Below are 24,137 nucleotides of genomic sequence, written 5' to 3' on the forward strand. Positions count from 1 at the left end.
TGTGCGTGCATACACACACGTACGCACACACGTCTTCCGTCCACTGATTCACTCTCCAAAAGGCTGCAGTGGCTGAGGCTGGGCCTGGGGCCAGGACTCCCTCAGGGTCTCTCACGTGGGTATAAGGGCCCAGGTACTCGGACCATCTTTAGCTGTTTTTACAGATGCATTAGCAGGAAGCTAGATCAGATGTTGAGCGGCTAGGAGCCGAACTGGAGTCCTTATAGAATGCCAGCATCGCGGGTGGCACCCTTAACCTGCAGCACCGCAGGTGGCACCCTTAACCTGTGGCACCGCAGTGCCAGCTTCGGACATCTGCTGTTTCCCCATGGTGGTGATATGCCATCTACTGCTCCCTGGATGCTGGGTACAGCAGCTGCTGCAGCTCCCAAGCACCCCTGTGGTCACCAGGGAGGCAACCTCCACACTGCTGTGACGCCAAGCTAGAGTACTGTGTAGGTGGGCTGGATGAACCTGATATTATTTCAGCTTATCACACAGTTGTTGGGGCACGTGCCCATCACAAGGCGAGGATTATCTTTTAGTTTAAAATAGAGAGTCCAGCATTGTGATACAGTGGGCTAAGCTACCAGCAGCAAAGGCAGCATTCCATAATGGAGCTCCAGGTTCAGTCCTGATGCTCTGATTCTGGTCCGACTCCCTGCTGAAGTACCTGAGAAGCTCAAGGTGGCCCGAGTGCTTGGGTCCCCTGCCACCCAGATGGGAGACCCAGTTGGAGCTCTGGGCTCTTGCCTTCAGATCCTGGACCAGCCTTGGCAGCCATTTGAAGAATGAACCTTTGGGTAGAAAATCAATCTCTCTCTCTCCCCTTTTGCCATAACTGCCTTTCAAGTAAACTATAGACACACACACACACACACACACACATACACACGCATGTGCGTAAGTCCAGTGCTTAACACACCTGTGTCCCACATTGGAGTCCCTGAGTTCCACTCCTGGCTCTGGCTCAGACCTTGGGAAGCGGCAATGATGAATCAAGTAACTGGGACATCTGGACCAACCTTGGTCATTGTGCACGTGTGGACAGTGAACTAACCGGTGGGAGGTCTGTTTGTCCATTCTATTTTTCATTTTTAATAAAGAACAAGCCACTCGAAGTTCCTGAGAAGAGATGAGTGTTTCCGGCCACTCCAGCAGTGATTATGGAGTGACCCATGGCCTACAAAGCCAGGCACTGCTTGGAAGCAGAGCGAGTGGTACTGCGGGTGCCACTGCTGGGGGCAGGTGGTGGCTCAGCGCACTTGGTGGTGCCACCTCCTCGAGGTGTGATGCTTGCTGCCTCTTTCAAGCCACGGTGACACCGAGAGGGAGGAGATGAGCTAGGCAGACTTTCCAGGGGTTCAGCACCTGCCTTTGTCTTTCTGGCTTCCAGACTCCATGCACACTTTCTGCATCCTGAAGGCAGCAAAGTGTCCAATCTGGCACCCTCCTGTGGCAAACCCTCCCCCTCTGTATTCACTTTGCACACCTGGCTTTTCTTCTTTGCTGTGGTTCTAACTGTGCTCTACTTTGACACTTGGGGCCTTAGGAAAAGCACCCACTTGCCAAGACAGTTGCGTTGGTCTGGACTGGATTCCATACTTCCTCCTGCTCACACAGGCCAGCCTGGGTGGGCAGTGTCCGCGGAAGCGGACTGTGTGCGCATGGGCCTCCCCCAGGGTCTCTACCTTGGTTGTTGTTATGGTGCTCTGTGCTCCCCCAATCCCCAGCCGCCAACAGATCTTAGAAATCTCAGCTCCAGTCCTTGCCAGCACTGCCTGCTGTCACAGCTCAGCTCTGCTGGCCAGGGATCTAGCCCATCCAGTGGCTCAGATACACGCGGCCTGCGTGTCAGAGGTGCCTTCCTGCTGGCTGCACATGACTGTTGGAGGATAGGAACAGAGACTGTCACAGTGGAGCAGGGAGCAGAAGAGGAGTGGTCACTCGCAGCTCCCTGGGAACTGGGCAATGATCTAAGAGAAAAAACAAAAAGCACAGACCACTCGCCTAGAACATAAAGAGCTCAGGCAACTACCAGTCATCATTCCCGTGCACCCTGGCCCGGGCGTGAAGAGTGGGTGCAGGTGGAGAGACGTACAGCTCAGCAAGGCCCCAGGTTGGGTCTGCGGTGGAGCCCTCACGGTGCCCAGAATACCAGGGCTTTCTGTTGGGGCCGTGCAAGAATTGCCAGTGGTGGTGATTTGGATTCAGATTCCTGGTCCGCACCCCAGCCATGCTGAGACCTGGATGGACAGGACCCGAGCAGGTGCGCTTACAGGCCCTCCGGGTGGACACAGTGGACGCAGCGCGCAGCTAATGCTGACCGTCCTACTGCAAGTGCTTTGCTGTCCTGCAGCTTTTCTCTTCTTACCCGAGATCAGGGCACCCAGACGCGAGGAAAGAGGACAAGGGCCTCAGGAAACTTTGCAAGCTTCCCTTCATGTTGTCTTGTCCTGGATCTCAGTGTAGGTCGTCGCCCTGGGGTACGAGTGGACTTGCCTTGTCTCTGGTGGGAACCAGATCTGACCAGGTCTTGCAAGGCCAAGGGCCCTAGCGTTCTTAACCGGCCTGTCGCAGCTCTGCCACCTACTGGCAGTAGAAAGAGATGCAGTGTTCGATGGGGAACCCACACTGGTCAGAGATGAGTTCGAGAAACACGAGCACACACACACGTGCACGTGCACACACACGTATGTGCCAGTTCCCTTTGGCCCTGGGTAGCCCACAGCAGCTGGGACTCCCTGTTAGGACAAGTACACATGCATCAGACTTCTGGTCCAGGCACAGCGGAGATGGGAGTGGGGGAAGAGAGGAAGACAGTGAGGCTGTGATGATAACCAGAGGCTCTGAAAAGGCTTCCTCTCCCTCCCTTGTTTCCTGTTTGCTGCTGCAGAACACAGAGGCTACGGTGTTGTGCATGTTTGCTGGGGTGGACAAGGGTCAGACAGCAGGAGAGGGGAGTGAGTCGTGCCGGATTCCCCCAATCAGGGCAATGGAACTCAGCTGGACATCACATCTATCTTTGGGGTTCTTTTCTGTCTCAGTTGCTCCTTCGGCCAACAGGTGGAGCTGCCTGGGGCTTAAACCAGGTGTGACCTTCCTGGTGCACAGAAGCGTGTGGGTGTACCTGAGGTCCCTCTCTGGCTAGGAGAGGCAGTTTAGGGCTCCCCCACCTCGCATAGGCTCCCTGTGCTCCCTGGTGCCTGCAAGCCCGCCCATGTGTGGCTGAACCTCTGACATCATCTCCATCCAGGCCTTTATCTCTTGGGGTTGGGTTTCATGAGTCGGGTCAGGCCAGGTCTTCAGGGGAGGTGACTCACAGCCTTCCCTGGGGTCTCAGAACCTGTTCTGAGGGAATGCTCTTTGGCCCGCCAGCTCTGCTGCCTGCCCACGCTGCTCAGCCTGGCTCTTCCAGGCTCCACTCCTAGCTTTTGGCTGTCCTCCCTAACCCTTTCTGAAGCTGCCAGGCTACTGTAACCTGAGCCAGACAAGGGAGGGAATGGGCTAGGAGGTCCCTGAAGCTAGCCTCCAGGCATTGTGCTGCTATTCTTTGCTTCGGATGCCTTGCTCTGCTCTTCAGTGCACACAGTCCACTGTGTGACTCAGTTAAGATAGGCAAATGGATACTGAAATGCCATGAAACAGAAGCAATCAGCAAAGACTTTGGGCTGGCTCTCCTGCTCACAGACCGTAAATCCAATCTAACCCAGCCCAGCCCACACTTACTCAATCCAGCCATTTCAATACAACACAGCCCAATCCAACACATGCCAACCCAATTCAGCCCAACCTACCTCAATCCAGTCCAATCTAATCCGGTGCAATCTAGTTCATTCTGACCCTGTGTAACCCAATCCAGTCCAACCTAACTGAACCCAGTCTGATCTAATGCATCCCAATCCAGCCCTGCCCCTCCTCACCCCATCCAGTGCAGAATAGCATAATAACAGAGCGCAGGGAACAGATGATTTTATGGTCCCTATTTGCCCATCTCATTGTACATTGATAGAACTGGGGAGACAAGACAGGAGTGGTGGGTTATCCTGGACAGACCTCCAGTCCCTTATTTGTATGGCTGTTAGCAAAAGTGAATGGTAGAGCATCATGGTACAGGGAGCGGACTCGGGCAGAGAGCCCCAGTGGCCTGCAATGGTAACACAGGCTACAATTGCTTGTCACCCAGTGGGGCTACAATGGTGACACAGGTTACAGTCGCTTGTCACCCAATGAGCTACAAAAGTGACATAAGTTACAATTGCTTATCACCCAGTGGGGCTCTAATAGTGACACAGGTTATAGTCACTTGTCACCCAATGGGCTACAACAGTGACATAGGCTACAGTTGCTTGTCACTCAGTGGGGCTACAATGCTGACACGGGCTACTGTTGCTTGTCACCCAATGGGGCTCCAACAGTGACACAGGCTACAGTCGCTTGTCACCCAGTGTCCTTGCCCCACCTGCTGCAGGGCTCAGGCTGAAGGACACTTTACAAGCTGGGCTGACTGAGCAACACTGAAGAAATGTCCGCAAACGCCCTTTTCAAAGTTTGAGGCAGTAGACTGTCATTACGTGAGCCCTGTATGCAGCAGGCTGAGGTCTATGTCTTTGAGTCTAAGCTGGGAACTTTGTGGGTCTGGGCTTTGTACTGTTAGCCACTTTATCAGGGAAGTGTTCAAATGAAGCAGTTAGGAAGTCATTCCCATACATCCTAGACTCCTGCCATTCAGCACTTGTCATCCTTTAACATATCCTCAAAATGCACAAAATCACACATTCATCGCATGTCATAAATCAGACTTTGGGCAAACATCATTACTTTGATGTTGACTCTGGATTTAAAAGAAAATGATGAGAACATGTGCCCAGCTGGAGTCTTGTGGGCAGAGGGGGGGACTAGAGTTGAGGTTCTCCCACACCCAAGGAGCTAGCTGCAGACCACAATGCAAGTCCAGCCCCTGCTTCAAGGCCATTCTGAAAGAATGAGGCGCCACTCATCCCACTGCCATCCCTTAGCAGAGACCTCATTGGCATGGTGCTGTTGTACAGGAGGGAGCCGAGCCTGCGGGAGCTCTGTGAGTACCCATGTGACCTGCGACAGCTTCCTCTGACTAGGTGCCAGCCGGTGTGCTCCGTGCGTGTTGTCTGTCAGCTCATGAAACCATCACATCACCGTGTGCTAGGTACTTTTCCTACTGGCACTGGACAAGTGAGGAGGACCAGAACTTAGAAAAGGTCATGTGACAAGTTCTTGGTGGAGCTGGGCTTGGAGCCGTGCTTTGAGTCACTTCACAAACTCCCCATGCAAACCTAGCAGCTAGAAGTGTCCCAGAGGAAGAGACCCAACTGTGACTTATATGTGAATGGAACATTAGCATATAATATTAAATTACTGGTGACTTGCATCAGCGTTCCCACCACTGACTCTACCATCCCATGTGACTCTCGCTGATCTCAGTGTCTACATCTGAATAAGGGGAGCAGCCATGTGAAGCACCAGGCTGGGTGGCTGTGGGCGTCACTCTGCCCAGGGCTGTGAGATCAATAGTTTAAGCACTGTGGGACACTCAGGCCTTGCTGGTGCCAAGTGAGTAATTGTCACTGTGCTGGCCAGCGACTGGGAAGATGGTTTTCCAATATCTTATTCTGAGATGCGTTTCTCCGCAATTAACTCCGTGCCAGGCTCCTCCCACACAGCCATGAGATAGGAGCGATGCTTTCTTGAAGTCCGTTCAGCTCTGCATCCCTCCTTTGCCACTCCTCCTCACGGGGTCAAAGGTCGCCCATCTTGAAGCCCTCTCAACTGCTGGCGGTCAGGGATGGGGAGATAGGGGAGCTGGTTTACACCCCCTGTGTGACTGCTGGCATGGTTTACAACCAGGAAGACACAGTGTGGTCAAAAGACCCTTTCTGCTGTCACAGTGCAACGGCCCCCAACCCCAGGGGCTCTGGCTCCCTCATTCTGCATTCCAGCCTGCCTGGTGATGTCATCTTGACAAGGGTGGCTTCCCAGTGCCAGCATGGCCACGTGCTCCCCCCCATGGCTTTGGGGGCTGACTTCTAGGCTGCACAGCATCCAAAGGATTCACCCCAGGCCTTGGGAGGCTCTGGGTCCTCGTCTGTGACAGCGCCAGGTGTCTCTTTGTCAGCACTGTTGCTGGAAAGAACAACAACAAACTTTGGATGTGGCTCGTGCCTGGGCTGGGGGAACTTGGGGTCGGCAGGTGTTAGGGGGGAGGACTGGGAAAGATGAAGTAATGCTGACAAGACCAGCCCACTCTTCCAGAAGCCCCCAATGTGTTTCGTTCCATGATAACGGAATATTATTATCAGGCATACCGCCGTCTCGCTCATTTTAATGTGGAGTGCTGCTGAGTGTATGTCAGCTCCAGTCTGGAGCTGCACTGACTGTGAACATGGGGAAGATGAGCGAGTGGGAGCCCTGCCAGGTGAGGGGCGTGGGGCCTGGGCTGGGGTGCACGCAAGGAGAGCCGTGCTGTTTATAGAGCACAGTTGGAAGGCAAAGGACGCACCATGCCCTGTGATGTCCAAACTGGGGCTTGACAACGTGGCAGGTGTCTCGTACTTAACCTGACCACACTGTGCTCCCCCGCCCTGAAAGAAGCCTGGTCAGCTCAGGACCTGGAGCTGTTAAACATCCTCCTGCTGATCCCCAGTGAGCGACGCAAAACTGTGCCAAGTGCACCAGCATACCAGACAAAAGCTGAGTGGTGTCCCTAGGACCACCTTGTTTCCCAAGAGGTGCTGCATGACCTGTAGGGTGATGTATTCTCCCCCTGCTCCTTTGTATGAAGGTGGAGGCTGCGCTTAGCCTCACACGGAGACACATAGCTGTCCTTGGCCCATGACCACAAGGACCCTGGGATAGGGCTTCGTGAAGCTGCAGGGGAAGGGACTGACCAAGGGCTCTTCGGAGACAGCAGATGTCACAGTAACTTGACCAGTACTCCTCCAAGGCTCCTTGGGTTTTTATTTGTGTAGGAAATTGGCCAGCAGTGCCTAGGGGCTGAGCCGACCCCATGGCCTGGAGATGGCTGCTGCTCCATGCCCTGGGGGTTGGAAAGCATGATCCTTCAAGGACAAGAAACTGAAGAAATGTGAGCCTGGGCCAGTCGGGCCTGGCCATGGGTATCTTCCTGTCCTCATGAAGCTCACTTGTGCATCTGTTAATTTATAACAGGTGTTAAACAGCAGGTTTAGCAGGTGTTGGCAGGGCTTGGGGGAGGCCCTGCTGAAGGGCCTGTGCTCTGTGCTGTCATCACCATCATGCCATTGTCTCACCTTCACTTTGCTAACGTAGTAACTAGTGACAGCTTGCAGACACAGGGCTATGTTACCATCATGGGCCAGGTGCTGAACTAGGTGTGTTAATGTTCTCCTGATAGTAATACACTCTGAATTTGCAGCCTTTTATTCAGACATATTTGCAAACCCTGCCGACGGTTGTGTGTGGGTTTATTTAGTACAGAATCCAGAATTGAATCTGGCCGCTGACCTGCCCTCAAGAGGTGCCCATTCTGGCCCCGGGGTGATGGCTCCATGGCTAAATCCTCACCTTGCAGGTTCTGGGGTTCCGTATAGGTACCCGTCTGTGTCCTGGCTGCTGTCTGTTTATGGCCTGGGAATGCAGTGGAGGATGGCCCAAAGCCTTGGGACCCTGCACTGGCATGGGAGACCTGGAGGAGGCTCCTGACTCCTGGTTTCAGATCAGTCCAGCTCTGACCTTTGAGGCCATTTGGGGAGTGAACCAGCGGAAGGAAGATTTTGCTCTCTGCTTCTCCTTCTCTCCATAAGTCTAATCTGCCTTTCCAGTAAAAATAAATAAATCTTTTAAAAAGTCCCCAATCTTGCAGCACAAAGCACGCACCAGGAGAGAATGGTTAGCCCCTGATAAGCCAGAACACAGGCAGCGCTAAGTGAGTGCTGAGTGCAACAGTGTGAGGCTCTGAGGGACAGGGCAGATGCTGGGGAGAAAGCCTTTACCAGGAGCACGTGGGCTAACACAGGTCGGTTGAAAGGAATCAGAGAGAGGAAGAGAAAGGAGGAGAGAAAGTATGGGGGAGGAAGGGAGAGGAAAGGGCTGAGCAGAAATACAGGTCAGGAATCCAACTGAGCCCTGGAGGCGACAGGAAGACTCTAGCTGGGGATTGCAGACTGTCCAAGCTCCCTGAGTGTGGGATACTCAGCAGGGAAGTGGAGGTGTGTCCCTCAAGAGGGAATGGGGCCTTGCTCTGCTTGGGATCCGCCTCCCCAGGGTGGGTGACACTACACAAGGATGCACTGAACGTGGAAACGACCGGGGTGAGGAGCAGGAAGAAACACTGACAAGACCATCATGCTCCAAGATGGGGGCCACGCACGAGCGGGGGCGCTGCTCAGCCGGGGTGAAAGCTGCACGGGCCCTCTGCCCGCTTCTCCGTACTGCGTCCACTCCAAGCCGAGGTGTGGGCTCAGGCTTGCTTCCTCTCAGGAAGGGCCTGGACAGCCTAGGCTCCCGAAGCAGCTCACACAAGACTGTTGCTCAACTCGCTGGCTTCTGCAGCCACCTGCCCCAGAGCGTTCCTCCTGGTTGAGGTACAGCTGTTCTGGGCAGCTGTTGGGCCCCACCCCACAGCCCAGGGAAAGCTAGGTTTCCTGCTGAAGAGAAATGCTGACTGCACACCTACCCTTGCGTTGAACACGCCTCTGTTCCAGGCATTCAGGGGGGTCCTTCTGGGCTGAACCCACACCCTGTGGTTGGGAGGGTGCGAATGAGGGTGGGCTTGTGAGGACCACGGGGGCTGCATCATGAGGCAGAAGGCCCCATTTCTAGTCCCTGTCTTTGACCCTCTGGCTGGCCCTGACCCTGGGCCCTCTGCCCTTCCTGAGTCCTTGGAGATATCTCCTCTCTCTGCTGTGGCTTGGTCAGGCCACAGGTTTGAAGCTGCCTTCATCCTCGAACATGCCTGGGCCGTTCCTGCAGCTGGCAGCAGCGAGGGGAGGCCACCAGGTGAGTGATGGTGGCGAAAGGCACCTCTGTGCAGCCCCCCAGGGGTATAGATTCTCCCGTGCGTGGCTCCCTGGCTGCCCGCTGCCCACTGTTGCCCTTTAGAATAGGCCACAGGAAGCCCAGAGCCGTCCTCCCAGCTCCTGGAGGACCTAGATGGGTACTGGGAACTCCCTCTGTGGGCCATTCCAAGAGCTCTTTCTATGGCAGACAGGGCTGCTGCTCCTCATGGGAGGATGCAGGCCACGAGGTCCACTGTCTGAGTGGACAGTTACATGGACTCACTGTGGACACCTACTGAAGCTTAGCTGTCACCGGGCCAAGTGTTTTGTCCATGCTTGAGGCATCCTCAGACTCACATGATAATAGTCCCAATGCTATGTCACGTTATTATTATTTCTGTTCTCCTATGAGGAAAGCAGTGCCCAGAAAGCCTCAGTAGACTGTCTCGAGTTGCATGGTACTTTTGTGTCCAAGTTAGGGCTACCCACCTTGCTGCCTGCCAATGGACGCGCCCAAAGCCTCCAGCCTCCTCATATGGGTGAGCAGGGCCCATCTGCCAGGTGCCAGGAGGAGCTGAGGCGTGTGGAGCACATGGCTTGCTACCTGGTGCGTCGCAGGTGGTGAGTTAACTATCCATTCATTTCTCTGTGTCTTCCTAGGAGTGGGAGCAGTCTGTCCAGGCTCTTTTCTGGCAGAGGCACACGGGAAACTGCCAACTAGCGTTTTAGGGCACAAGTTACTGCAATTAGTGGTGACTCCAGGCTTCTAAGGTGGCCGCCCCAATCAGTACTGCAAGCACACAGTGCTCTCCACTGAGTCTCTGGGAGAGAGAGAAGACAGGCTGTTTTGCGCTGTTCTGTACTGGAAATGCCTTTGTACGTGGCACTTGTGTGTCAGCCAGGCCTCCCTTCTGTCTGTCACATGGTTTTCTCCTGGATTGTATACAATTCTCTTGCCACTGTCAAAGCAGGTGGGGTCAAGGGATGCTTGGTAGCCACTGTCCCCACTTTGCTTGGGACAATGCGGTGCACGTTGGGCAAGACCCCAAGGCATCGATTGTCCTGGCACTGCGTGGTGACACAGCATGGGCTTCTGGCACCTGCCCTGCCTATTTGATGAATCCCTGTTCCCTTGCTGATCATCTGGTGTCCTGTCCATCCTGGCTGGGAGCAGGAAATCGAAACAGCCCTCTCACGGTGCTGTTCAGGGGCAGCTGAAACAATGGTCACACAGAGGACAGGGCTCTGCCCACCTTCCTGGCCCTGGGGCTGCTGGCTGCCCTGCACAGGTCTCCTCTACACTGACAGGCGTGGGTCCTTCCAGCTCCTGGGTTCTTTGGCAGCCAGGCCGTATCAGGCCTCAGTGGCTGAGTGTCATCAAGATGTGGCTTCGCCGATGAACAGGCCCTGCCCAGCTGTGGGATATCCCTGTCCCAGGCACCTGCATACTTGGCCCTGGAAAGGAGGCCCGTGCCATCCTCCCAGCCCACCACCTCAGAGCTGTGAGGACAAGATGGGGGAGTTCCCAGTGGCCCTGGAGCCTTTGCTTCAGGTTGAATCTGCTTTTCACTGCCTCCCTGCTTCCAGAACTGTCTTCCTGCAAACAAGATGCCCCCTTCCTGTGCCCACGTCCCCACCCAGGAATTACAGGTGTAGCCTTTAGCGAGAAGTCTGGGAAAGATGTACAGAAGAGAACAGGGGGCAGGGTGGCCTGGGTCTCGTGGGATGAATGGCACTGTTTGCTCATTAGGGAGATTATTCTTAGCAAGACACAGCCAGAGTGCTCTTGTGCGAGCGTCTGCCTGCTACTGGGAGATGGTTCAGTCCTTCGATGGTGTAAATAAACAGCCCGGCCCAGATAATGTTCCAGTAAACAAACAAGCAGCTGCCAGGCGCTCCCGGATGGCTGACCTTTGCGGAGGCCACCCCGCTGATGTTTTAATAGCAGTCTGCCTGGCAGCTCTGAGACGCACCGTGCCAGCCGTGCAGCTAGGTGCTGTGCCCGTTCAGGAATGGGCAGAGGGCCTGCGGGGCTGGAAGGAAGGCCCTTGGTGGGGGAGGGGCATGGTGGACAGGGCTGCCTGGACCCCAGCGTCGGCGTGAGAGGTGCCGCTGGAGAGCCACATGCAGGGAACAGTGCAGCACGCCCAGTGCCGTGAGGGAGGCTGTCAGAGGGTGCAGGCAGGAAGATGCCATCACTGAATCCTGGTGTGGCTTTGCCTGCTGTTGCCATATAGGGAACTGCATATGGTGAAATACCTGGTGCCTCCAGGCTTCAAAGACCATTGGCTGGATGCCCCTACCTCCTCCCAAGGGTACTGTCTGGGATGGGGGGTTGCTCCTTGCTGCTGAGTCCCCTCCCCACCACTGCCACCATGAGCAGCTCCCCGATGTCCTGACCACCACTGGGTGCTGGAAGTCCTGCCACGCAGCAGTGTGCAAGGCTGCCTGGAGCGGAACAGCCCTGGGCAGCAGAACACCTGCCTTTGGCTGGTGGGTGACACCAATGCATGACTGGGGGCGTGCCATGTGCTGAAGGATATGAGGTGCCTGGGAGACGGGGGTGTGGCGGCGGCGAGGAGGACATGAAGAGTCCGCTGAGGGCACTAGGCAGGGTTGTTACTACCCTGGATGTCTAGGTAGTTTGAGAACTGAGAAATGGGAATGCAGGAGAAGGGGTCGCATGGGGAACCCTTGAAGTGTGCGTCCCCTTGAGATGTGCCCTACGATCAGAGTACACCTCAGCATGCAAAGAGCTCAGGAAGAGAAGCAGTGCGAAGCAGCTCAATAATTTTGATGTACTTGTGTACATGTTAATATCATTATGTTGCATAATTACCTGAGGTAATGTACTCTTTGAAAATTAATTTACCTGTTTTTTTTTTGTAATATGGTCACTTAGAACATTGTAAATGGTATATGTAGTCCACATTTGTGGCTCATGTATCCCTGCCATCCAGTGCTGCTCTAGAATGTTCCATCGGGGCTAAGGCAAGGCCTAGGGGCACCCGCACCTGCCCCTGAGTTCGCCCTAGCTCTCATGTCTGCCCTCTCCATCCCCTCCACATTTTCTGACAACCGTTTTTGTGGTTTTGATCTTACATCCCTGTCAGGGTATTAGGCGTTTTTTCTCTCTTGTTTTCTGTCCTGTTGCTTCCTCTACACACACACTCTGCTCCACAACGTCCAGTCTATCTGCTGCAAACAGCACACACAGCCTGGCCAAGTGCGTACCGTCAGCGGGGAAGTACCAGAGATCACACTACTGTGAGGCCTCTGGAGTAGAGCTTTCTGGATGTCTGAAGAGCGGCCCTCTGAACGGGATCTTTGTAACAGCTCCTATTACAACTTTGTGAAGGCGTATTTATTTAGGTGAAGGCAGAGTGACAGAGAAGAGACACAGAGAGCAGGACTGATTTGTTGACACCGTCACCTCAGGCATCAGCACAGGGTGCCTCCACATTGGCCAGCAGCGTGACCTCTCCCATTTACACTCTGGACTGTGTTTGGTAGCCTGCCTGTCCTGGGCAGTTCTCCAGCTACTAGTCTCTGGGTCACATGATGACTGTATGAGGGACGGACTGGCTGGGATCGTCTGCGCCGAGTGCTCCTGGCCAGCGCCAGAACCTTGTCTCCTGGTTCCCCGGGAACTCTGTTACATGGCTGCCTGGCAACGTCTTGCCTTTTAGATTGCCTGGAGTGTGGCGAACAGTAAATGGCCCTTGCTTGCCCCTGTGTCTCTCTCTTGAGGAGAGGCTGAGGGTCATCAGCCATGGCTTGTGCACTGTGTGACAGGCGTGACCTCATGAGACTCACTCCCACAGCACCGTCCCCGACTCCCAGCCCCCTCCGAGGGGGGAGCATCTTCCCCAAGTTCCTCTCACCGAGTGCAAACAGCCGTCTGCACAGTTCTTGCTGCTTCCTACAGACCTTTTGCAAAAAATATGAAATAAAACTCATCATAACACTTGTGCTTGGGGAGCCCCCAGACCCACTTTTCAACACCAAAAGTGCCTTTACCCATCTCTGAGTCAGTCTCCTTCTGTGGTCGGATGGCCCAAAAGTCCCACTGAGACTCATTATTTTAGCCAGAACCTTGTCGGGAGGCTTTCGGAAAATTCAGATAGCTAAGAGATAAGCCTAGAATCAGGAGACCTGGATTCCAGTCCCGCTTGACATTAACGTGGCATTGAACTTGGAGCAAGGTACCGAGAGGTCCCCATCTTGCTGGTTTTATCAGTAACATGATTATGTGGGCAGCCAACATCATAAGCATTTGCAAAGCCATCGGATGACATGGTGTGATTTTGAGTGCCCTGCCAGATATGAAAGTAAAAGGGATGCTTTCTCCTGAAAATTTGCACCGTTCTTCATTCATATGCTCATTTCTTTCCAAAAGAATTGCCATTGATGAAGAGGTGAGTCCTCTACCATGCTGGGTGCTGCGTGTTTAATTCCAACGACTGTCACTCCTCGACCTATGAGTTTGTCCTCCCACTAAAAACGGTCGACATGCTGGCTGCAGCTTGTAGACTCATACTGGACACTGGGACCCGTCGGACCTTGGCCGGGGCCCTGACCATGTCACTGGATGGGGAAGCAAGGCAGGTTGTTGAACTTCTCTTGTGCATCACTCGTGATAGGGACAGTGCCATACTTCTGCTGAGTTAGCAGACTTAAAGAAAAGTTAGCTCGCTCACTCCTTCCTTCCTTCCCTCTCTTTCTTTCTTTTCTTTTCAAATGTCCCATTCCATACCTGATGTAGCTTGGTCATTAGCACTTTGCAGCTGGTGCTACTGTTGGGCTGCATAAGGGCCCAAAAGCAGCTGGTCCAGCCTCGCTGCACTTGAGAAGTCAATGCCGAACACTCCACAGACCATGCCACATTCTCCTTTTGTCTATGTCTTGGGTGAATTCTTTTAGCAGATGGATGAGTAAATGCTTTCCCCTCTTTTTTCTTTCATTTTTTTTTAAGTTGTGTACTTAAGATAGATTGTGTACTTAAGATGGGGTGGGAGGGGAAAGAGAGAGATTCATTCCTGTTTTACTCCTGCTTTGGTGGTACAGGGGCCAGGGGAAGACATGACCCATGCAGTGCCTGGGAGACCACCACTGCTCTGCTCCTGCCCCTGACTTCCTCTGCTGCCCACCCTACCAACACATCACCCCGTCTCCAGGAGCAAGGACACTGGGGACAGTGATCAGGACGACCACTCGGGCACTGAATTCAATTTCCTCGGGATCAGAGCAAGGGGCCTGGAAAGGACTTAGTTCCGCCAGCATTCTCCATGGAGCCTGCTCGTGCAGTGGCCTGAGGAGGCTGGAGAGGAGCCAGGTCACTCAGTGTCACCTTCTTCTGCAGCTCCAGGAGGCTGAAGTCGGCTGGGCTGAGGGCCAAGGCCATCAGTGTGCGGTCAGACTTGGGTGGTAATCCCAATTGGTTTTGCTTGAACTCCCTTTTCATTCAGATTAAATGAGGACCTGGCCAGTTTGGTCATAGGATGGATTGGGCACATGCAGAAAAAGAGCTCTGGAAACCTGAGGTATTTCCATTTTCAGGGCTAACCACTGGTCTCTAATTCCTTCTCTGGTTTTTGCTGCTCCTGGTGGTTCCATGAGCTTGATTGGAAGTGAGCAAAGAAGAGCGTTCACTCATCCATTTATTTGTTCACCTTAAAATAAAAATTGATGTAGTGAAAACATGAGCATCAAAATCAAGAAGAGGAGCGGGGCTTTGGCGCAATGGTTGGCACGTGGGGCTTTGGCGCAATGATTGGCACGCCCCTTGGAACTCCTGCACCCCATCTCAGCATGCTTCGAATTCGTCCCAGCTGCTCTGCTTCCAATTACAACTTCCTGCAAGTGTGCACCCTGGAAAGTGGCAGATGATGGCTCAAGTAGGTGGGAGACCTGGCAGGAGCTCCAGCCTTGTTGCCTTGACCCAGCCAAGACCACCAGTGGGCATCAGGGGTGAGGCAGCAGATGGAAGCTAGCTGTTTCTTTCTCTGCCTTGCACAGAGAGTGAGAATAAAGACTTCTAAACTTCAGTGGTGGCTAGAGACTGTCTCTGGAACTGCGGAGACTGGAGAAGACCCGGATCTCAGCTCCCTGTGTTCAAATGACACTCAGAAGTTCCCCCAGTAGCCCCCACACCAGCAGCTTCTCTCATAGAAATGTGGACTTGATGGCTGGATTCCAAATATGTCCCCAGCTTTTCTGGCTCAGGCCAGTCACTCAAGGTGCTTAGACATTTTCTCCCACTGATAATAGAGCTCCTGGGGGCATAACTTTGAAAGTAGGAGTAGATTCAGTCCCCACTGGAAGGTGAGAGGAAGGTAGAGAGACCATGTCAGCCCTAACGAGGGAGCGCTCCTCTATGCGATTAAGGGGACCATGTCTGTAACGACTTAGGAGCAAAACATCTCCTGGTATCTGATGTCTCGGAAGCTTAAATACAAGGGCCCAAAAGGAAAAACAAAACAATCAGAACTTGGAACAAACACATAAATCAGAAAATCACCTGGCAGGAGAGTCAAGTGGCCCTGACAGAGGCGTGAAGCAGTTGAACTCCGAGTGACCTGACGGGGTCTGTTGTTGTTCGTGGGGTGTCCTTTCTGTAATTTAGTGCCTCTGAGTAGCTCTTACACTCCTTGATCTCATGAGAGGTTAAAATTACGTCATCACTGGTCACGAACTTGGGAAGGCAGTGGAGGATGGACCGAGTGCTTGGGCCTTTGCGACCAGAATGGTGAACCAGAATGGAGAACCAGGCTCCTGACTTCAGCTTGACCCAGCGTGGCCATTGTGGCCATTTGGGGAAAAGAATCAGCCATTGGAATATTTCTCTTCTCTCCTTCTTTAACTCTTGCCCCTCACCCCTTTCTGTCTCCCCTGCCTCATCATTCTGCCTTTCAAGCAAGTAAATTATTTAAAAATTTTGTATACTAAAATTTAAAATTAGAGTACTTAATGGGATATTTAGAATATAGTTTTTTTTTTTAACCTTAACTTTGTTACGAAGTTTCTAAAGTTATACCTTGGATACCCACAGGGTACACTAATGGTACCTGGTTGGGTTTGGAGTTTGGTGGTCCCTAGCTGTCTCCTAATCACATTTTCAGTAATATTTGTGCCCAACATAGATGGTAGTGTTACTAGCACCAGGCTATAGCCCTGTTGGACCCTGTGCTCAGACTCTTGATGGTTGTAGAGAGCTGTATTCAGAGGCAGGCCCAGAGAAGCAGTGTGTCCCAGCCTGTGGGGACTCCACATGACTGGGAGTACTAGGCTTTCTCTGTCATGGGCGCATTGGCAAAAATCTCTTGCTATTATATTTAAGCAGTTTTTGGAAGGAAGGACTTCCCAGTGGCCTGGGAATGATCTACTCTGCCCAATGTTTCCAGAGGGTTGGGGATGACTCGCCTGAGCCCGTTTTCCCGTAATGCCTCTATCTTTCCCCCCAGGGACACATATGGAACATGTAGGGGATTCAGGATCCGTATCTACTCCAGACCCTGAATTATAAGCTAGTCGATTTTCTGAGTCAGGCCACTTGAGGTACAATTCCTCGAGGAGTACAGTTCCTCAGGTGGGCCTCTTGCTTTGCCCTGACCACCGTTCAGCAATGGCATGCAGGTGGCAGTGTCAGAAGGTTAGCTGTCCATTGTTCAACCACAGTGGCAAATCACAGTGCCTTCCTAATGCAGGATGGCACCGAAGCTGCTGTCCTTTTCTCTAAAGAACCGCAGGTCCTCAAAGACTTGAACCTGAGGCGTTAGGGGTCAAGGGAACAAGTCCAGACTTGTGGTGAAGCCTGGCTTGGCGTCTCCCTTCCCTTCTCCTTGGCGTTCCCACCAGGAACCGTGAGCTGGGCGTGTGTCGTTCCCACCAAGCTATGTCAGGATAGAGTTCACTGCCTGTCCCTTGGCTGGTGGGAGGGGCTTTGGCTTGAAGCTGACTCAGCATAGAGTATGAACTCATGTTGGCTTTCCTGTTTCTCTTCACAGATCCGGGTGGATGGGCCCAGGGGCAATGCTCTCCAGTACGAAACGGTGCAGGTGGTAGAGCCCGGCCCTGTCCTCCGAGATATGGCCTTCTCCAAGGATCATGAGCAACTCTACATCATGTCAGAAAGGCAGGTAAGGCTGTTTGGCTCCCGCTAGACGTGTCTAGCAGCTAAATCCTAGCCCGTGGCTCCATGGGAAGCCGCAGGAGGCCAGCTGGGAGAGGAGGTCTGATTTCTTTGCTTCAGCGTGTTTGCTGTCGGTTTTGCTGCCTGGGGACTGAGGCTGGGTGAGCCGCAACAGGCAACATTTAACAACACCAAAGCCTCTGTGAATGTAGAACAGCTCACTTCAGAAATGATGGCGTGTATGGGTTCAGGGCCAACATTTACTGTCTTTTGATGAAACATGATACAGTTGCCCAAGTTTTTGCCTTTGGCTCTTCATCCAACGTGACTCTTCTGGACCATGCACGTTCGAGGAAGGGTGAGGCTTTGCCTGAAGATCCTCAGCAAGGGAACTTGCTGGAATAACCAGGCAGATGAGGCAGACCAGGAGTTCCCCCACCTGCCTGGCTTGGCTGTCCTATATATGTGAGGGTGTTTGCTTGAGTCCCATCCCACAGTTCACTGCTTGGAGCATTCCACCCTAGAGTGCACACTGACCTCCAAGTGGAGACGAACGCTGCCATACCTCTTCCTCGGCGTCATCCTCCAGCCCATGAATATGCATTGATCAGGTCTTGGAGGCACAGGCACAAGTCATGGGGATCACATTTCCCCTCCTGTTCTTCTTCCCTAGGGTTTTGCCAACAAAGTCTGGATTGTTCTGCTGTTCCCACTCTGCAGAGTAGCAAGTGGATGAATACCACATTATGCCACCCACAGGGCCCGTGCATTATGCCTTGGCAGCCTATAGCAACTTGCCTGCCTCCAGAGCTGATGACATCTTCTCTTGATGTGGGACTCCCCAGTCTGCTGGCTTCAGCCACACTGGGACTCATTGTGGTGCCCTTATTGAAGCTACCATGGCTTGGGCGTGGCCTCATGAGGCTGAGTGGGAGAGGAGACTCCTGGGATGGAGTCAGCAGCTGTGAACAAAGCTGCCCCTTGCACCCCTTGTTTTCAAGTGGGGTCCTTCCTCCCCCTACTTGCTTCCAAGATCTTAGTCCCCAATGGAAGCGGCTTTCTTTGGTAGAATGAATACTTTGGAGAAGATTCGAAATCCATAAAAAGCATTGAATTTTCTGTGATTTCTTTCCTAACCTGAAAAATAAAATTTCCAAAACAATAACCTTAAAAGAACTCCTGTGGCTGGAAAACCGAAGCTAATAATATAGGTTGCCAGCCCTCTCTGATGACTGACTTGGTTCTGAGTGTCACTCCTCCCGGGTGTCACCTTGAAATCCTTACTTGCTTCTTGGGCCTGAGGCAATTCCCCTTCACTGGTAGAACCAACTTCACCCACACAGGCTTGACAGTGAGGTGTACTTGGAACCATGCCTCCTGGGCTTGTTGGAAAGGAAAGCAGAAATGTATAAGGCCATCCACCTTACTGTGGTCGAGGGTAGCCTGCCACCCCAGGGGCAATCCCCAGGGACCCAGCACCCAAGTTCCCACGCAGATCCCCAGAGATTCTTTGTGTCGGCTAGCACAAGGGTTAAGTGTACAGCTCTTGGTGTCAAAATGTCTGAGCATGAATCTTGGCTCTATGATTGACTAAGAGTGAGCTCAGTCCAGTTAATAACAGCTTTGACTGCAAGATGGGGTGGCTACTGTTTATAACAATCTGTTATGCACCTTGAAATAATTAAGAGAATGGAGTTCAAGGGTTCTCAACATGAATAGATGTTAATTACTCTATCTGATCATGCATTTATGTACATGTGCCATATTATCACATTATTACCCCATAAATATGAGCAATATCTGTCAGTTAAACAAGATTGTGTAGTGTTGTTTCAGTGGGTAGAGCATACCAAGAGGCTAGAAACAGAACTATGGCTGTGTAAGTCCTAGACAAACAGAGATACTCTGGTGTGGAGGACACTGTGGCACTGACTGTGTTTGGAGTCCAGCAGGTGCAACATCGAGATTCTCCATGGTTCTTTTGGATTGAAACCCAAGAGTCCAGGTCAAGGCCAACATGAACAGGGAGCAGGGATCCAGCTCAAGAGAGCAACAAGCCGTGGCTTCAGGGACCGGGCAGACCAAGTCGAGCTCAGGGCCAAGAGCAACTTTGTCAGTTCACCTGGGGGTTGCCAGACCTCAGTGTCTGGAGAAATTCCAGCCTTGACAAATCCGAGCGAGCAGTACTGAGTGCAGGCTCTGGGTGTGTGCTTGGCTGTGAAGTCCGCTCTGCCTGGGAAGCCCTTTCCTGACTGGCTGATGTTTCCCTGACCTTTGGCGCTCCACTCTGCTGTCAACATTCCTTCCCAAGCTGACCGTGACCCTCAGGTAGACACCTCTATGATGGCTCTTCTCAGACCAGGCTGATGACTCCCGTGTCCTTTCCCCAGCGGAGAATGTTAGCAGTGAGTGGGCAGCCGTGCCTTGTCTCTCAGAGTCTCACTTGTGAGTCCTGCAGAGTGGTGTTCATGAATGAGCCCCCAGCATCTTTACAGACCTCCTCTCAGTCACCTGCTACTCGTGCTCATTTCCCTTTCAGACTTACACAGTTTGTAGAAGACCTCCGTGGAGATAAAGCAAGTCCTACTGCCCTCACTCCAGTATTCTGACTTTCATTTCTGCTCATGCTAGGCTGCCAAAACAAAAACCACAGACCGGATGGCTTGCCCAGTAGAAATTTGATTTCCTTGCCAAAAAGTCTTCAAGATCAAGGTGTTGGCTGATTTGGTTTGTCCCGAATCATACTCCTTGGCTTGTGGGCATTGGCCCTCTCTCTGCTTCATAGCCTCTCCTCTGTGGGTGCACATCTCTGTGGTGTGTGGCCTGACTTCCTTCCGTGGAACACCAGGTTAGAGTACTGCTCAGGCCTGATTATCCCCTGGAAGAGCTTGTCTGCAGGCCAGTCGTGGGCAGAGCTGCTGGGGCGTAGGGTTCCAACGTGTGCATTTTTGGCAGGTGTGGATACAGCTCATCCAGTAACATCACCTTCACAACTTTTGCCCTGAGTACTTTTATGTTGTTTTGTTTAAGCACACCTGCCATTTCAGCTTGAATAATCTACGTCCTCTCTTAAATAGTCATATATAACACATGTATGTATAAAACACATGCAATACACCTAGTATACCCACAAGTAAAGCAAAACTTTAAATTTTTTGGAAAACCCTTGTTTCAATATTCCTGAAAGAAACAAGTAAATGACATTGAACCCCAGGAGTCAGCGGCTGTTTTCTGTGATGACTCGGATAACGGACAGTAGAATGTGAACCACCCGGGCTCTGCTGTTGTGATGCGCAAACAGACATGGGCGGGATGTAAGCAAACAGGAATGGGTGTGTGCCAATAAAACTTTATTTACAGAAATGAAAGAGGCAGCTGGTAGTCTTCTGAGCCCCAAGTCAAACCCACAATGAAGACGTGCTGTGGGGTGATCGTTACAATGGAGTCTTCAGTTGCTTTACTAAAAGCAAAGTGTTCCAGAAAGCATAGATGCAAACTCTTGACCTTTGAGACTGAAAACAGAAAAATAACTTTGTTCAAGCTATTGCTTCTAATATACCATGTCCTCCTGGAATTCCTATCAACCAGAACTGCTTCTTCCAAGTCTCCTTTTAGGATCCCCCTTCTGCCTTGCTTTCTTTAGCATTGCACTAAATGCTTGGTTAGGTCCCGTGAGTCAACGGCAGGTGCTCATGTATCCTGCATTCCTCCCTTACTTTAGGCTCACATATGCGGTGGCCTGCCTGACATCTCCTCTGAGGCGTCTCACAGGTGTCGTCAACTTCACATAGCCAAGGCCAAGCTCCAACCCCTTGCTCCCAGCTTCCCCTCTCCGTTTCCCTGTCTCAGATAGTTGCAGTTCCACCAGTCCCAGCATCATGGGGAATTCTGTTGGCACCATGCAGTAGTTCCAGAGTGTGACCGTTTCTCATTGGCTGCTTGGCTGCCACTGTGGACTGAGCCACTGTCGTGGCCTTTTCAGTTTTCTTTGAGGATGCAGACCCTGGCACATTTCTGAACCAACACGTGAATGAGTGCAGAAACGAGTGAACTAATTCGGGGTGAAGAGAGCTGTGACTCACAACTCCCGTTTGATTTCTGCTGCTCTGACTTCTATAATTGAGGATTAAAATTCACTGTGAAGCACCAGTGTGTGCATTCCCAGGTCTCACAGAAACAGCAGGCTCTGGTCCTAGGCTAAATGGAATGATGACCCAGGTTATAAACCGAGGCCTCTTTCCAGCCACGTTTCCTAGCAGGGAGTGTGTGTAGTTGAGTTCTGGTGGACAGAGTGCGCTGCTCTGTTGTATCTGTTCTCAGAGTCCTCCCTTCTTCTCTCTTGGGACCAACAGCAGGGTGGGGTATAATAGACCTTCTGGCCCTTGCTGAGCTTAATGGGGAATCCAGAGGGAAAGGGCACGTGACAAGGGGCAAGAGAAACAAGGCGAGTGGCAGAATCTGGAGGCTGGGGAGTACTTCCTGTGCTAACAGAAGGGAGCTTGTTCTTTCTTACCATCCTGGCATGGTTCCAGGACCCCGTGCTGTGACTGCAGCCCACCTTGGCCATCTCATTTGGTGATCCTGTTTCCTGGCTCTCTCTGCACCTGTTTTCTAAGCTCCTTCCCACTGAAGGTCTTTGCATTTACTGTCTGCTAGGAAAGCAGCCTCTGCCTCTTCCTGAACGAGGCTCCTCCTACAAACATCAGGTCCTTGGAAGGCCTCTACTTAGTTCTTCTTTTTCCTCTTAGTTTTTTTCTTTTTACATCATTCTGTTTAGTCCATTCCAGTGCCCACCATAATATAAACACTACCTGTTGGATCATTTCCCGTAGCTATAGACTAGCGTGCAGCTCTTGTCTCTCCTGGCTACTCCTTTGCAGCCAGCACCTAGTTGACCTCACCCAGCGCAGGGTGAAGCTGGGTAAGAGGAAGAGCTGTGGGCCACTGCACTCCTGATGAAGAGCCACCCTTCTTAGAGAGCCCTCTGTGTCTCACCTGGGCTGGGACCTCTGCTTGGGGGTGATGTACAAAGAATGGAATTGATGTGGTCAGCACAGCTCCAGCTCGAGCAAGTGCTAGGGCACAGCCAGCCTCCGGACTTTGGAGGAGTTCCACGTACCTTCTGGCTTGCCCGCTCTTAGGCACTCATTCATGCTCCTTATTCCCAAGTGAGGCTGTACCGACTGCCTCCGCCTGCCCTCTGGGTGCCCTCATTCCACCCTGGAGGACAGACTGGAGATCTGGGTGATCAGGGAAGATATTTTGCGTACTACTTCAGTAGTTGTGAAGTTGCTAATGAAGCCATAGTTTTAGACTTGAGAGATAACCAGCCTTTTCCTCCCTACCACTGTTTGGAGCTGTTCCTGGAAGATCCCTCTTCACTTCCTACGCAGCAAAAGGCTTCAGCAGGAGCAGGTGGGTGGTGGAAAGGAAGGGGGAGGATTGTGTGTCTAATAGCGGGATGGAGGGAGAAGATGGTGTATGTGTGTTGGTGGATGTGCGCATGCCCATGAATGCTTTCTGTCTCTTGGCTCTGGGATCTCAGACAAGTTACAACCCTCCCCGCAAACTGCTGAGTCCATCATTTATTCAATAGCCAGCTGATACTTGCTAGATGCCTCTATGTGTCAGGTCTCCTTGCTGGTTTTCTGGAGGGACTAAGATGGATACCTGCTATCTTCAGAGAACTGGCAATCTGGGCAGAGAGTGGATGACTATGTCAGGTCATGGTGGACACGATGAAAAATCAATCCAATCTCGGAGGAATAAAGTGATGGCCCGGCAAGTAGGCAGGATGCGCTTCTCTACTCCCACCCAGGAGCGAACTTCTGAGCAAACTGCCGGGTAACATGAGCCAGCAGGAGCAGAGTGTCCAGGAGGGAGCTGGGCAGAGGACTGAGGCTAGGAGGGAGGAGGTGGGGCAGGGAAGGTGCTCTGATGGGAATAGAGGCTGCCTGGGACCCCACACGCCCTGTGCTCTGGGAAGTGAGGATGTGACAAGCAGCATTGCTGTCCTAGGTTAGCTGCGAGGATGAAATGAGATCGTGCCCGTCCTGAATGCTCGGCAGCATGTGGCGGAGAGCGAGTGTTGGGGGAACGGCAGCTGCAGCCTGAGCCCGGGAAGCTCGGAAGTTGCTTCTGTTGGGATAGGTCCGAGTTCGTCTCTGTGCGAGCTAGCTGGTCCAGCACAGCTCTGCACGAGTGTGTCTGCATGCACTCAGGAGGCCTCAGCGTCATTCGGTGGTGACATGCTTGTCTCTCCCTGTGCTGTGTCTGTTATCTCTGCTGCCCGAACCCTGGCACAGTTCTCCCTGGCATCTCCCTAGTGTGTCTGTGCCTGCGTGTAGCAGTGTGAATACACCCCATACACATGTATGCACACACGCCCTTTACCCTGTGTCTGTCCCTGTCTGCATATATCCGTGAGTGTCCTCCTCACTGTGTATGTGTAGGGTGGGTTGTACATGTGTGTGCATATATGACGCATGACTGCTAAAAGTGCAGTCATGTCAAGGGAATGTCTACACACACTGAAATCACAGTGATAATGCCCTTCTGTGCAATGGAGGGCTCAGGTGGCCCTGACCCACTGTGCAGGGGAGAAGCAGCTGTCCCCAGGCGGGCCAAGTGTCATCTTTGATGAGTCCCACAGAAGGAGGCAGATTTTTCAGTAGATCTCAGCATCTCTGCTGTCCCACACCCCAGCCTTTTTCCCTGGCGGCAAGCCGGGCGCCTGCGCCACGTGCTGCTTGCCTGGGATGCGCTTGCGGTTGTGTCTGGTCCAAGGCCGGCTTTCACAGCATCCTTTGGTGACTCCTGTTGATGGTGGATCTGCTTCCAGGTACCTGGGGACACTTACAGCAGTCCTCCTCCTGTGCTGCTGGCGCGAAGTCCCAGCTACTAACTCAGACGCAGGTGTCTGCTGGGGCTTGGCCAGGTGGGCCCAGACAGGAGCACCTGAGGTCAGAGTTGCCTGGCTCCCTCCAGTGCAGTTC

The 24,137-nt window shown here is 52.7% G+C and overlaps 1 protein-coding gene across 2 annotated transcripts in view; it reads left to right on the forward strand.

Annotated features, from left to right (window-relative positions):
- PLXNA4 (plexin A4) overlaps window positions 1-24,137 on the forward strand; it is a 302,382-nt gene that overhangs the window by 150,509 nt on the left and 127,736 nt on the right. For both annotated transcript variants that reach the window (XM_004598181.2, XM_058654905.1), the window contains exon 3: window positions 17,018-17,149. In XM_004598181.2, coding sequence (XP_004598238.2) covers window positions 17,018-17,149 — 132 coding nt within the window. The remainder of the gene's footprint in view (window positions 1-17,017; window positions 17,150-24,137) is intronic.

This window comes from Ochotona princeps, chromosome 25 (genome assembly GCF_030435755.1).
Source record: "Ochotona princeps isolate mOchPri1 chromosome 25, mOchPri1.hap1, whole genome shotgun sequence".
Classification (NCBI taxonomy): Eukaryota; Metazoa; Chordata; class Mammalia; order Lagomorpha; family Ochotonidae; genus Ochotona; species Ochotona princeps.